The 16,141-nt window shown below is 38.3% G+C and overlaps 1 protein-coding gene across 2 annotated transcripts in view; it reads left to right on the plus strand.

Moving 5' to 3' along the window:
• The first annotated feature begins 5,458 nt into the window (after positions 1 to 5,458).
• Positions 5,459 to 16,141, plus strand: part of kcnj19a (potassium inwardly rectifying channel subfamily J member 19a) — a 31,761-nt gene continuing 21,078 nt past the window's right edge. For both annotated transcript variants that reach the window (XM_079817466.1, XM_079817467.1), the window contains exon 1: positions 5,459 to 6,460. In XM_079817466.1, coding sequence (XP_079673592.1) covers positions 5,792 to 6,460 — 669 coding nt within the window. In that variant the 5' untranslated portion in view covers positions 5,459 to 5,791. The remainder of the gene's footprint in view (positions 6,461 to 16,141) is intronic.

A 16,141-nucleotide genomic window follows, 5' to 3' on the forward strand; every position in this document is an offset into this window, starting at 1 on the left:
GTGTTTATTTATTTTTCAAGGTGTCTATGAAATATCTCCCATCTCTAGACTGGTTAAATATGCATTGAATATTCTTCACAAATACTATAGTCTGACAATGCTCTGTCATATAGGTCTATGTGTTCATGTGTGTTTGGAACACACCACTGTATAATTAATTTGAAACATGATTATGACTAAGATCTGACAATATTAAAATAATGCTGCTCATAACAACCACACCAAACTAAAATTATAGAAAGACCTATACACAACAGTCTGATCTTATTATTTTCCTCTGCATAAAAATGCAATTACTTCATATTTAAGACAGTGCTATATTATGAATACAGTTATACTGCTAAAGGCTGTTTTCACATTTTTATTATTTGTATACATTTATTGTATATCAGTATCTATCAAAAGTGGTCCAAGGAAGGAACAGTGTCTGTGGCCTCTTTCAGCAGGATAATGTGCCCTGCCACATAAGCAAAAATGGTTCAGGAATGGTTTGAGAAGCACAACGAGTTTGAGGTGTTGACTTGGCCTTCAATTTCCCCAGATCTCAATCCAATCGAGCATCTGTGGGATGTGCTGAACAAACAAGTGCGATCCATGGAGGCCCCACCTCACAATTTACAGGACTTAAAGGATCTGCTGCTAACATCTTGGTGCCAGATACCACAGCACACCTTCAGGGGTCTAGTGGAGTCCATGCCTTGATGGGTCAGGGCTGTTTTGGCAAAAGGGGGACCAATACAATATTAAAAATATTTATAATAAAGAAAATTATATTATATAAATTATGCCTGATCAGTGTACAACCCCAAATCAGAAAAAGTTGGGACAGTATGGAAAACGCAAAAGTGATTTCTAAATTTACTTTGACTTGTATTTCATTGCAGACAATATGAACACAAAATATTTAATGTTTTGTCTGGTCAACTTCATGTCATTTGTAAATATGCATCCTTTCCTGTCATTCAGACCTGCAACACATTTAAAAAAAAGGTGGGACAGGAGCAATTTAGGGCTAGTAATGAGGTAAAATGGTTAAATAATGATGTGATTTGAAACAGGTGATGTCAACAGGTGATTGTAATTATGATTTGGTACAAAAGCAGCATCCAAGAAAGGTCTAATCCTTTAGGAGCAAAGATGGGCCGAGGATCGCCAGTTTGCCAACAAATACGTGAGAAAATTATTGAAATGTTTTAAAACAATGTTCCTCAAAGAAAGATAGGAAGAGATTTGGATATTTCACATTCAACAGTGCATAACATAATTAAAAGATTCAAGGAATCTGGAGGAATTTCAGTGCGTAAAGGACAAAGGCGCAAGCCTAAGCTGAACAACCGTGATCTCCGATCCCTCAGGTGGCACTGCATCAAGAATCGTCATTCATCTATAAGCGATATCACCACATGGGCTCAGGACTACTTTGGCAAACCTTTGTCAAATACCACAATATAGTTACATCCACAAATGCCAGTTAAAACTGTACTGTGCCAAAAGGAAGCCCTATGTTCAGAAGCGCCGTCGACTTCTCTGGGCTCGGAGGCATCTGGGATGGACCATCACACAGTGGAAACGTGTACTGTGGTCAGATGAATCAGTATTTCAGGTATTTTTTGGGAGGAATGGACGCCGTGTGCTCCGGACCAAAGAAGAAAAGGATCATCCAGACTGTTACCAGCAACAAGTCCAAAACCAAGGGTCTGTCATGGTATAGGGTTGTGTCAGTGCCCTTGGCAAAGGTAACTTGCACTTCTGTGAAGGCACCATTAATGCTGAAAAGTACATAGAGATTTTGGAGCATAATATGCTGCCTTCAAGAAGACATCTTTTCCAGGGACGTCCATGCATATTTCAACAAGACAATGCAAAACCACATTCTGCACACATTACAAAGTCCTGGCTGCGGAGGAAGAGGGTACGGGTACTTGACTGGCCTGCCTGCAGTCCCGACCTGTCTCCAATAGAGAATGTGTGGCGCATTTTGAAGCGCAAAATGCGACAACGAAGACCCCGTACTGTTGCCCACCTCAAGACTTGTTTGCAGGAAGAATGGGACAAAATTACACCTGAAACACTTCATCACTTGGTGTCTTCAGTCCCTAAACGTCTTTTAAGTGTTGTGAAAAGGAATAGCAACATTACAAAGTGGTAAATGCTTTACTGTCCCAACTTTTTTTTTAAATGTGTTGCAGGTCTGAATGACAGGAAAGGATGCATATTTACAAATGACATGAAGTTGACCAGACAAAACATGAAATATTTTGTGTTCATATTGTCTGCAATGAAATACAAGTCAAAGTTAATTTAGAAATCACTTTTTTTTTTTTTTTTTGCGTTTTCCATACGATCCAAATATATATAGTATATTTACAGCTCATGACTATTAAGTATTAAAGGAAACTTGACAGGTCCTGTGATATCACATAGATGTCATCAATTCTTAGAGCTCATTCATTATTCAAGAGCTAGCATGTATTAATATGCTCACTGTCCTCTCTGCCTTTCTCTTTCCGCTCCTTCCCTTCTTTTCATCTTTTTTTTTTCCAAATCTGAAGGGCTGTGTAACAGCATCTGGTGTTCCTGTACTGTATTATATTGTTTATATACATCATGGAGAAGAGTATATATATAGCAATCCAAAACTTCTATGCGCCGTCCACATGGGGCCAGTGATCATCTGGCAACCCTGTCCCTGTCAATCACCAAGCATGAACATAAGACCCTGATTTATTTCAATCACAGTTCAGATATGTAATCAGACCAGCTGAAACGGTCACATACTCCATACTTTTTTCTATAATATTGTTTTAGTAGTTTGCATTGAAAAAAACCCACCTTTAATCGTGTTCATGGATACACACAGCCTTACATAATAAAAACACCAGACCCCGCTCAATATTTCATTATTGGTATTAAGTCATTCCCCTGATGAATGCATTTAATACTGCTTTAATCTAAGATGGAGACACAGTGCCTCCATCAACAAGAGTGGTGCTTTTTCATCTGTGTTCATTATTTCTTAGAGCCAGAAGAATTGTCATTGTGGGGACTAATAATGTTTAATAAAACGCACAAACAGATATACTGGCCTGCCGGCTGCCCATGTATTTAAGATTCCCCAAAGGAGCAAACAGAGAGAGGAAGAGAATGCCGTTTCAAATTTCTCTACCCAATGAATGACTGCTCAACAACCAAAAATAAGCATGCCATTTGACCGGCAGGAATATTATGTTCATGTGTCTCTTTTAAAGCTATAAGTTAATATGTATTTAGTATATTGAGTATTTGGGAAAAAAGGCAGACAATGCCTTCATGTTATTAACATCAGCAGTATAGCAGACCTCACTGCTTTCTGACGTGAGGTCTGCTCATGAGGTCACCGCAATAGCAAAAAAAATCCATTGGATTGGGCAGTTTGGACCGTCTCTGCTTGTTTTCAATGCAAAGGTAAATAAAGGACTGGTTGTTTGAATAAGTAGCGTATTCTTTACTCAAGCAACATAGGCCTATATAAAGGCCTATGTTTTATATATTCAAGGAGCATGAAGAGTGTCTTAGCATTTGTCATTGAGTCATAGCCAATACTGTCTAGCCTACTATGAAAATGCAAAATACATCTCATCTAACATGAGATTAACAAATTACGTAAAAAAAACTGAGCTCCCACATAGCTAAAGCCATAATAAACCTCATAACCCCACCTAATGCGATGCACTTATAAGCTTCCCCCCTCATATAGGCCTAGGTCTAAAATATTAAATAAATAAAAATATTATTGTTTATATTAGGCCTATTATTATCCAAATACTTATTTTTCTAATAAGAATAAAAATTTTTTTTAAAGAAAATCAACAAATGGTGATAAATGTCTTCAAATTATAAAGTCACATAGACCTAATGTTTGTATAAAAAGTATTTATTTAATGAAAAACAATAACATAATACTATATAAACATAACATAACCTCCAGAATTTTGTTTTGAATTACTTTGAGGTGAATTATTATAGGGATGCGACCCACCCAAATACCCATAATTAATATGTCCCCGCAGACTGGCCACAAATGAATCCAACACATTTTCATCTGCTCCGTTTGTTTGAACGAAGTGTGTACTCGCGCATTTCAGTCAGCAGGTGGCGCTGTTGGTTTGATTAATTAATTGATTTGATTTTCTACGCAATTGAGTATGATTTTCTTATTGCATTAAGTGACAAGAAAGGATCATTTTCATTTTTGGACTCAAATATTAACATGACAAAACAAAATATTGTGTCCGATTTACCAAGACACCATTGTAGTCGATCGAGCAGCGTAGGCTATTGATTTCAACATTGGACTGGAAATCCAATCTTCTTTCCAATGCTGGGGAACACACACACACACACACGCACGCGCGCGCACACACACACACACACACACACACACACACACACACACACACACACACACACACACACACACACACACACACACACACACACACACACACACACACACACACTCACACACACACACACACACACACACACACAAACACGTTGGGTTTTCATGTTTTATGGGGACATTCTGTAGACATGATTTTGATACTGTACAAACTGTAGGCCTATAGTACATTTTAATAAATTCTACCCTGTTATACATTTCATGCAGTAATTTAAAACTGATATTGATACGAGATGTTCATTTAGTCAAGTCCACACAGAAACTGTCTATCATTTATTTTGGTCATGTTATTATACTAAACAACATTGGAAACATATTGAGGCTTTGCCTTTTATTAATGATAAAATCCAGCAGGGCATATCCATAACTTGTAAATACATAATTTTTGGTCACTCTATTAAAAACGCTTACTTGTTATTTTATATCCACAAATGTAAATTCACCAACAACAAACCAATCTTTCTTGTCTTTTTTAAAATAATTTAACATATATCTTAACACTATTTCATCCTCTGTAAATAAGAAAGCAAGTAATGACTTCAATTTGTAATGACTTTAATGAATATCTTACCCTCATGTTCTTATGTTCTTTTTCTCTATCTTCACTTATTTGTTTTACCTTTATCTTTAACCATTGGTAATTCCTTTCTCGACTTTATTTTCTGATGACATTGAACATATTATTGATACATTTTGTGTACTGTATTACAAACTACTGTATATTATAAACATGTCATCTCTGTATCTTTTGCATTAATAAAAAAAAGCTATGGTTTCACAACAAAAATAAAAAACATAATTTGATTTATAAGCTATATTGCCATCTTTGTGGGGGACTTCTGTCCCTATAACATAGGGTTTACAGGACCACACTCACAGAGAGAGAGAGAGAGAGAGTATCTTTTCCAGTGAAGAAAATAGTATTTTGCTCACACAAGCCCCCTCCTCCCACCCATCCGTCCCTCACACCCACTCTCTCTTTCTCTCTCTTATTCTGCTGTTCATGCCATATCATGTGCAGAAGAGCCGAAAGTGCACAGAGAGCACAGCCAGTGCATTTCACACGGATATCCAGAGAAACCCGACCAGAAGAGATGCCACAGTAAAGTGACATTATAGCAGGGCTGCACCTTCAGCTTTCCTGACTAAATTTTCCAGTTCAAATTTTGGCTGCTCGAGGGAAAAAAAAAGTTGGCAGAGAGACTTGCCCTGGCTGGCGACCTTTTCAGCTAGTTTTGAAAGTGAAAAAGGCACCAAAGCAATACTACAGAGAAAGTAAGTTTCCTTTTTTGTGTTTTTAAAAATATAAACCCCTTCCCACCGGTTTAATGAAACAAAGGTGCTGAAGTTATGGCAGCGCTAAGGCGTAAATTTGGAGAGGACTACCAGGTGGTGAACACGAACAGAGCCGCGAATTTCCCCAACGCGCCGGTGAAGAAGAAGCGCCAGCGCTTCGTGGAGAAGAACGGACGCTGCAACGTCCAGCACGGGAATCTCGGCGGAGAGACCAGTCGCTATTTATCCGACCTGTTCACCACGCTTGTGGACTTGAAGTGGCGCTGGAACCTTCTCATTTTCATCCTTACGTACACCATAGCCTGGCTGGTCATGGCCTCGATGTGGTGGATCATCGCATATATAAGAGGGGACATAAATCATGGCCGTGACGCTTCGTACACTCCGTGTGTCGCCAATGTTTACAACTTCCCGTCAGCGTTCCTCTTTTTCATTGAAACCGAGGCGACCATTGGCTACGGTTACCGCTATATAACTGAGAAATGCCCCGAGGGCATCATCCTGTTCCTGTTCCAGTCTCTGCTGGGTTCGATAGTAGACGCGTTTCTCATCGGCTGTATGTTCATTAAGATGTCTCAGCCCAAGAAGCGCGCGGAGACGCTCATGTTCAGTCAGGAAGCGGTGATCTCACAGCGAGACGGAAAACTCTGCTTAATGTTCCGCGTGGGCAATCTGAGGAACAGCCATATGGTGTCCGCGCAAATCAGGTGTAAACTCATAAAGGTGAAAACACACACTGCACTCTTACAGCGCAACTTGGCCATTTATTGACCTTTAGAATTCATTTACAGTTATTGCACAATAAAAGCATAACTTTTTAAGAAACGCAACATTTTAGTATCACTCTCTCTCCTTTTTTATTAGACATCATTTCCTTTAACCTCAGCAATTGGCTTTACAGAACTGTCATAAAAAAAAATACAAGCATTATGGGCGGAAATAGGTGACTGTAGCCTATACAGTTCCTATTTGTCGTTAAATTGTAGCCTATTATTATAATTATCCAATAAACTAAAACACTCAAACATTAAGCGCAACAAATGGATGAATTTTGTGAATTAAATTAAATTATAAGGTGATATTTTTGTTTTAATTAAAACCTTTTTAACAACATTTTACAGTAAAATACTGTAAAATGTGTTGTAGGCTATAGCCTTTGGTGACTTACAGTTAACCAGTTCACAGTTTTTGGTTACACTTAATTTTTAAGGTGTCAGTGTTACAGTGTAATGTAGCCTACTTACTATAGGGTTAGGGTGAGATTAGGGTTTGGTGAGTTAGGGTTAGTTGCATGTAATTGTGCATAATTTACTGTCATTACTATGGTAAGTACATGTAACATATGTAACAAGGACACTGCAAAATAAAGTGTTACCCAGTTTTTTTTCCCCACTGTATGGTTCAACAAATTGCATGAGTAAGTGCCAAGTGGTGTTGCTTGCATCTCTGAATCAGCAAGCTGTTTGAAAACAATTCTTGTACAATTCCATTTTTCCATTCCACGGTTACTTTCATTAATTAATTAATTCATTCATTTTGCAGATACTTTATGTGCCAATCTGTAATAACGGAACAACTAATTTTACTATACACTAAGTAGCCTATTGTTGTTGGAGTCAGTATACGTGCATAAACAGGTTATGGGTTATGTTTACGGCGCTTTAGCTATTTAGCAGTGTTGTATCATACACATTTTTTATCTATTTTGAGATTATTCTTTTTTCTGATAGTTTGGTTTCAACTGATGTCAGCCAATTTAGGTGTAAAATGGAATTGGTTTACTAGTGGAAATGTTTTTATTTTTAAGTAATTCATAATTAATTAATTAATTAATTAATTAATTAATTAATTAATTAATTAACTAGTTCATTCATTCATTCATTTATTCATTCATGTAAAAAAAATATATATGTTGCAGAAATGTCAGGGAGTTATTATAATGATTTACTTTTCTTTTTTACCAGTAAAGGATTTAGCATTTAGGATCTACACCTAAAAATGCCTCTGGTTCTGGATCAGTTCTGTGTGACAGGGGTTTTGTAAGGGAACTGCAGGGGGTTTGTGAGTTGATAAAAAGCTTATAATTACTTAAATCAAATACAATACAACGCACTTTATTGTCCCCGATGGGGAATTTTTTTTTTTGATTCTGGCGCCCACACCAGTCCATAAACCATACACACACATTATAAATAAAAAGAACAAATAATTATTACTTATTCAAAAGTCTAATCAAAGTAGGTACAACAGATTTCTTAAAATGATTGTATGCACAGGCAAATATGAAAATTAATCATTTTAAAAAGAAAACAAAATAAACACAAAAAATATTAAATATTTTGTTTGTTTATCTGCATGTCATGTGACCATTAACCAACATGTTAAATTATAAAAAATATTAACTAAAAATTAAAGGAGTACATTTTTGATGCCACAGGTTCGACTGATAAAAAGTTTGTGAATCCCTGCTGTAAGGCATAGCTCATTGTGTCCTCTATCAGAGAAAGCAAATGCATGGCGAGCAAAAAAAAAAAAAAGTGACAATCAAGGGACCTGTGAAATGCGATTGAGCGGGATGGCAGTGTAGCTGGAAATTCGAGGCGCAAAGGCCTCCACAACTGATTACCAGTGACACATGAAAAGGCATGAAATTTTATTATTGTAATCTCGACACGGACAGCTATCGTTACAGTTGAATGAGATGAGACTCCAGTTACAAAAGGCTCGGATAAAAGAGTTTTACAGACGACTAACTGTGTCCAACATCTGTCACTCTTCAACCGGTGACATTTTAACCGTCCTGCTTGGTAATTGGAAGACTGTTCCACGTAAGAGTTTCTGTCTGTTTTAGTGGGTTTGTTCCAAAATGCAAAAAGTAAAGACAATGTCTCTGGGTTTTGAGCTCATAAGCCTCTCTAAGACTCTGAGGTCACAGCCAGAGAGATTCTGGAAAATCTGCATTTGCACACTTGTGAAGGAGTGCCTCGCAGCCTCAGGCACTAACTTCCAGAGCCTTAGAAAACGTAGCAGAATAATTACAGATGTGCACGTGAGTGCACTGCTGGAGTTGTACGAAATATATTCTGAGGGGGAGAGGAATCATTCTCGTCAATGGAAGCTTTTTCTGGAAGAACATGCTTACATAACAGTTCGTAGAACCATAGTATGCTTCATACGCTACGTTTTGATGCTACTGTGTGAGTGTGTCTGTCCGTTTGTTCTATATCAGCTTGGTCAATGGAACAGGCTTAAAATGAAATGAGTAAGGCATGGAAAGTTGACAAATGGACAACACACTCACATAATAGGATGTCTTCCCTGTAATTGATGAATAGGATTATCAGTCAAAGGCTGCTGGTAAGGTGAACAAAGAGGTCAGTGTGATAGAACGAAACTTTTACGGCCCATGTGCCTTGAAATTGTGTGATAATCCGAATCCATCCAGTATAATAATGTTAGGATAACTAATCTCAGCTCTCAGAACAATTACAGAGTTAAAGCAGGTGAATATTCTTCAAAGATACGGATGGATGACCTTTCAGGCCCACTCCAAAAATCTTTTGCAGAGCTCACACTAATTATCTAGTGCCAAGCGATTGCGGCGAATGATTAAGAGTCTTTGGTCAATGGCGTCTGACTTAATAAGGCAGACTATCAGTTTAAGCTATGCTGAAGTTTGTCTCTCGATGAGAGAAGAGGAAGAGGAAGAAGAATAGAGGATAAACAAATAAGGCAAAGTAAGTGGGAGATAGTGAAAGGTTTGCCAGAATATAGTATAAGGCTGAGAAGGCATCAGGGAACACAGACAAAACAGACAGAAAGGGAAAGAGAATTGGGTTTATTGGAAGTAAAAGGGGGGAAATGAAGAGCCAGAAAACTGACTCAATAAAAAGAGAGTGATGAAATGTGAACATAAATTGGAATTTTATCTATCTCTCTATCTCTCTCTATCTCTCTCCCCCCCCTCTCATAACCCTAACTAACTCTGTACTCTGTCAGTATTTTTCCTTGTGCTTCAGGGCTATTTAAGCAGCCAAGAGTTTTTATCTTTAAATAATGCTCAGTCAAAGCACCAAGAATATGAATAATAAAAAACAGTAAAATAGAAGCAGTGTGTTATGCTTATGCTGTTAAGTTATGATATGCAATATGTGACTTAATTAAATGAACACGTATAAAACATAGACACAGCAAAGTATTATAATACATATATACATACACACACACATACATATAGGTATGAACTATACCAATATGGCTATATGTTCAGACTGCCAGCAAATTTGATTCAAACCACATTTGGAGGTGGTTTGAAATGCGATTCCAATGAGATTTTTACAATCTGAATGCTCTGGCTGCTCAAATTGGATTTCAAATTGTCTTTTGCGTCACTCTTAACGCAACGCACAACGATAACGTCAGAAGCAGTGACCAAAATGCAGGAAGTATTCGGTATTCAAATGGTATGTCCAAAGATTTCGCCCATGACTACAGCGTGGAACATCTCAATATACTTTATACCAGTCTCCTCCAGTAGTTTTAGATTCAGTCGCCCACAAACACACACACACAAACGTCTAGTTCACTATCTTTGTGGGGACTCTCCATAGACGTAATGGTTTTAATACTGCACAAACTGTATATTCTGTCCTCTTACACTAACCATACCCCTAAACCAACCCATCACACAAAACCTTCTGCGTTTTTACAAAAAAACTCATTCTGTATGATTTGTAAGCTTGTTTCCTCATGGGGACCTCAGTTTATGTCCTCACACGAGTCCCCATGAGTCAGTGTGCATTCAGGTTCCCACCGGGATAGAAAAACATGAACACACACACACAGTCTCAGCCATTCCCAGTCACCTTTTATAAGACCAAGCCTCGTCATGCAGTAAAAACAAAGTGTGCTTTGATAATATTGATCATGCATTTGTAATTTCATCTGTGAGATGAGACAGGTACATTTTATGATTAAACTCACATTTTATGATTAAACATGTACAATGGATCCAAGACATATTGTGTTGTTCTCTGAGTGTATATGTGAGTGCTTGTTAAACATCCTCCACTGGAGACAGTCACAGACAGACCCGTTCATCTTATATTCTCTCTTAAAGGGATAGTTCACTTAAAAATGAAAATTCAGTCATTACTTACTCACCTTAGCCATTGCTAACCCATGTGCTGTATTTTTATTAAACTAATGAGAGATTTATAATTTTAGGCTGAACTATCCCTTGAATATTTCCCCCTCTCATTTTTGTCTTTCTCTCTTGTTCCTAATTTATATATCTCTTTTCATGTTCTCTAATTTTAGAGAAATGTCCCTGAACCCCCCCCCCCCCATCTGCTTATTATATCTTCAGTTCCAAACAAATGAAATGTATCATCACCTTCCTCTCACCCTGAGTCACTGTCTCTATTGTTTGTGAATTGATAAACCGAGTACAGAGCAAAAAAAAGAACAGATGAAAAGAACAGAGAGATGAAAGGAGAAAAGATTGTTAGGGACAAAGATGGAAAAGAGTGGGAGACAGAGAGATAGAGTCCAGTCTTGTGTTTCAAAACAAGTAAAGAGCATTCTAATGCAACGAGGAAGAAATGAAGTTGAGTTTGGTGCATAAGAAGCTGATGAGCAAGGGAACATGAGTGAGGAGATGAGAGGAGGACACTTGAGGGTTACAAAATGAATAGAATAGAATAGAATATTGCCTCTTTTTTCACCTCTGCGGAACATATTAGCACGCATTCATTCTCACATTTTATGAGAGCTAAATTCAATTTATAAGGTGATGTGATTACCCAGAGAGAAAACCCATTTACATTTTACAACTGAACATTCTTGTCAGAACACACACACACACACACACACACACACACACACACACACACACACACACACACACACACACACACACACACACACACACACACACACACACACACACACACACACACACACACACACACACACACACACACACACACACACACACACACACACACACACACACACACACACACACACACACACACACACACACACACACACACACACACACACACACACACACACACACACACACACACAATAGAGTTTAGACATGATGATAACAAAGTGCTAATTGTGCAAGTAACCTCGCAGAAACACGCTCCCACTGCAGTTCAGCTGGATTAGTTTGATCTCATTTATTGTGTCTTACAGCGGAAACAAACAGATGTTTGCTGTTGTGCAGACAGTCACATGTGCGCTGTGATGAATGAGTTAATTGATGATAATTAGATTACAGAACACAGGCTTTGACTCAGGAGTCAGCTTGTACTGAAGGTTGACTGTGTGGGTGTGTAATGTGTAAAGGTCTTTGTTCTGTGAAGTGTTGATATATTTTGTGAGCGTGAAGGTCTATTAATTAAAGAGTTTGTGTGTTTATGCTTGACATGAATGAAAAGGTTTTGAATGACTTATACGGTTAATGTACATAACCCCAAACCACATGACTGCATGTTCATAATGGGACACAGGCATGCTGGGAGCCATTTATACCTTTGTATAAATATGTTTTCATTGGTGTGTTTAGCGTGCATGTGTGTTACAGGGCCCGCAGTGATGCATGAAATGTGAGGTGGACAGCATGTTATTTGTCTTGTCACTGACAGGCGTTGGGGACATGTGACCTAACAGTGATACAGATGGATGAGTTTGTTATAGACACACATACGGGTTATGTGTATAGCCTTCAGCAGTGATACACACTCAGCGGTGCACAATACTATATAATGCATGTGCATTTTATTGTGTAATTCCACTAAAGAGAGAGAGAGAGAGAAAGAGAAAGAGAGAAAAAAATGCAGAAGCCACATGTTTTATTTTATTTTATTTGAATTTGAATTACTTTTTATTTGAATTACTCAGTAATGATTCAGTTTTGTTAACTCTGAATTGATATACAGCAATTGGGCATAACATTATGACAGGTGAAGTGAATAACACTGATTATCTCTTCATCACAGCACCTGTTAGTGGATGGGATATATTAGGCAGCAAGTGAACATTTTGTCCTAAAGTTGGAAATCAGGAAAATTGGGCAAGCGTAAGGATTTGAGCGAGTTTGACAAGGGCCAAATTGTGATGGCTAGACCACTGGATCAGATCATCTACAAAACTGCAGCTCTTGTGGGGTGTTCCTGGTCTGCAGTGGTCAGTATCTATCAAAAGTGGTTAAAGGAAGGAACAGCGGTGAACCGGCGACGTGTGGGGGACGATGTGGGGAGCAAAGGTTGGCCCGTGTGGTCCTATCAAACAGATGAGCTACTGTAGCTGGACCACTGAATAAATGGAAGAAGGTGGGCTGGTCTGATGAATCATGTTTTCTTTTACATCACGTGGATGGCCTGGTGTGTGTGCGTCTCTTACCTGGGGAACACATGGCACCAGGATGCACTGTGGGAAAAAGGCAAGCTGGCGGAGGCAGTGTGATGCTTTGGGCAATGTTCTGCTGGGAAACCTTGGGTCCTGCCATCCATGTGGATATTACTTTGACACGTATCACCTACCTAAGCATTGTTGCAGACCATGTACACCCTTTCATGGAAACGGTATTCCCTGGTGTCTGTGGCCTCTTTCAGCAGGATAATGTGCCCTGCCACAAAGCATAAATGGTTCAGGAATGGTTTAAGGAGCACGACAATGAGTTTGAGGTGTTGACTTGGCCCCCAAATCCCCAGATCTCAATCTGCATCTGTGGGATGTGCTGAACAAACAAGTCCGACCCATGGAGGCCCCACCTCGCAACTATATATAAACATGAAATAAATAAAAAAAAACATTATATTATTTATATTCTAATATTTGTACTGTTATATTATAGGCCTATTTTCTAAAGTTATACAGAATATTCTGAAATATGATAGAAAGAAGAGAAACATTGCATGTAATAGAGTTGCCTTCATAGAACATAATAAAATCTGACTGGGTAGAATAGAATAGATGTGTTATTCTGTTGAATGCTCTCTAAAAAAATGGGGCTATATGGCACTAAAAGTGGTTCTTAGCTCGTAATCATAGGGGAACCACTTTTGGTGCTATATAGCACCATATCTTAACATGTTCTGTATATGGGAGCGGTGCCATATAGCTATACAAAGACCCGCTGAAGAACCACTGAAGCACCAAGATTGGTGCTATACAGCACTTAAAGGGTTAGTTCACCCAAAAATGAAAATTAGCCCATGATTTACTCACCCTCAAGTCATCCTAGGTGTAAATGACATTCTTCTTTCAGACGAATAAAATCAGAGTTATGTTAAAAATGTCCTGGCTCTTCCAAGCTTTATTATAGCAGTAATTGTTGCTCTGTTTTTGAAGTCCATAAAAAAAATGCATCTGTCCGTCAAATAACGTGCTCCACGCGGCTCCGGGGTGTTAATAAAGGCCTTCTGAAGTGAATTGATGCGTTTGTGTAAGAATAATATCCATGTTTTAAAATGTATCAAGTAAAGTTCCAGCCGATCGCCTTCCGTGGAAAAGTGTTGAAATTTCCTTCTCGTCTGACGAGCGTACCTGGTCGCGTTAGTCTTTCGATCAGCAGAGGCACTTTCAACACTTTTTCCCTAAATTGAATATGGAAGGCGATCAGCTGGAACTTTACTTTATAAAGTTTTAAATATGGTTATTTTTCTTACACAAACACATCGATTCGCTTCAGAAGGCCTCTATTAACACCCCGGAACCGTGTGGAGCACGTCATTTGACGGACGGACAGATGCATTTTTTATGGACTTCAAAAACGGAGCAACTATTACTGCTTATAATGCTAGGATTAGCCTGGACTTTTTTAATATAACTCAGATTTTATTCGTCTGAAAGGAGAATGTCATATACACCTAGGATGACTTGAGGGTGAGTAAATCATGGGCTAATTTTCATTTTTGGGTGAACTATCCCTTTAAAGAGGTTCCCCTATGATTACGAGCCAAGAACCACATTTAGTGCCATATAGCACCGTTTTATTTTTTTATAGTGTCCTATTGTATTCTGATTAAACTGGTCATACCTCAATCATAAACCGTTTAAATGAAATTTGTTTACATTTTGGTTACAGTGGCTCCTTATTAACAGTGTGAAAGTCCATGTATTTGCTTGTGAGTACCCCCCACCCCCACTTACCTACAGCTCTGCTGTCAACGCCACTGTGAGTCAGAGAAAGGCAAAGCAGTAAAATCCCAGCTTTTATTCACCCATGCACATGACTGAGTCAAACGGATGGCTGCTGGAACCTGCTGCAATGGAAAGAGGTTTCTATCCACCTCCTCCTGTTTTCCCTCTTCTTTAAGAGACTCTCCTTTCTATTTCTCCCCTTCTCTCCTGTGGGATATAAAGAAGAATGACATGTTTGATCTGGCAGCACTTTAGTCTACAAGGCACACATAAACACACACACATTAATGTTTGTGCACACAGACACATTCAAATGGCTACTTGAATAACAGCTTCAATCACAGAGGTGCTGTTTTTAAGATTGCTTTGGCTGTGTTTAGCTCTGTGCCTCAAAAGCCAATGGATACTGAATTAAGATGAGTACAGCCTTTAGCTTGACATCAATCAGCATTCATATAAGCATAAGAACTTATTGGACTAATGCAAACATCTCATTACTTAACATCTTATTCAAATTAAGCTTCAGTTTAAGATTATCGCCACTGCCCACTTTGATTTGGTGTGAATGTCTGTATTTAGCTGCGTTTTCCTGAAATGTGCAGGAAAGGTGATGTGTAAAATTTGCTCATCTCCTTCTTGAACTCAGTAATCTCAGTAGTATTTTCAAGCTTAACTTAAAGAGACAGGGGTAAAAAAAAAAAATCCATTGCCTGCCCTAGAGTAGATTAAAGAAGCAGAAGATAGCAACAGAATGTTTGTGCTTCAAAACAGCCAGCTGGAAAACAGTGTAATCTCATTCATACTCAATACCACACATACCTCCCAATGAACCCCACGTCATGAGTAGGACAATGATGGTTTGTGTTCCATGCAGGGGTGTAGCCATCTTTTCAGAAGTGAGGGGGACAGAAATGTCAGGTGTAATACCAGTTTTTTTTTTTTTTTACCTTTGTCTAATTGACAGATTTAATTGATCTCATCTCTTGCTTTTAATTCAGGAAGATATCAAATACACTGCTGAACAATAACCACTAATATCTCTAATGTTTTCCCTATATGTTATGCCAATTTTATGATTGGTTTATGTACTACAAAAACTTGTGCATTAAGTCCCCTTGGATTTTATGCTTTGTAAAAAAAAAAATATCACTGAATAAGGCAGAAAATATACAGTACCTATCAAAAGTTTGGAAACATCACAATTGTTAAATGTTTTTGAAAGAAGTCTTCTGCTCACCAAGGCTG

This window comes from Gobio gobio (genome assembly GCF_949357685.1).
Source record: "Gobio gobio genome assembly, chromosome: 1".
Classification (NCBI taxonomy): domain Eukaryota; kingdom Metazoa; phylum Chordata; class Actinopteri; order Cypriniformes; family Gobionidae; genus Gobio; species Gobio gobio.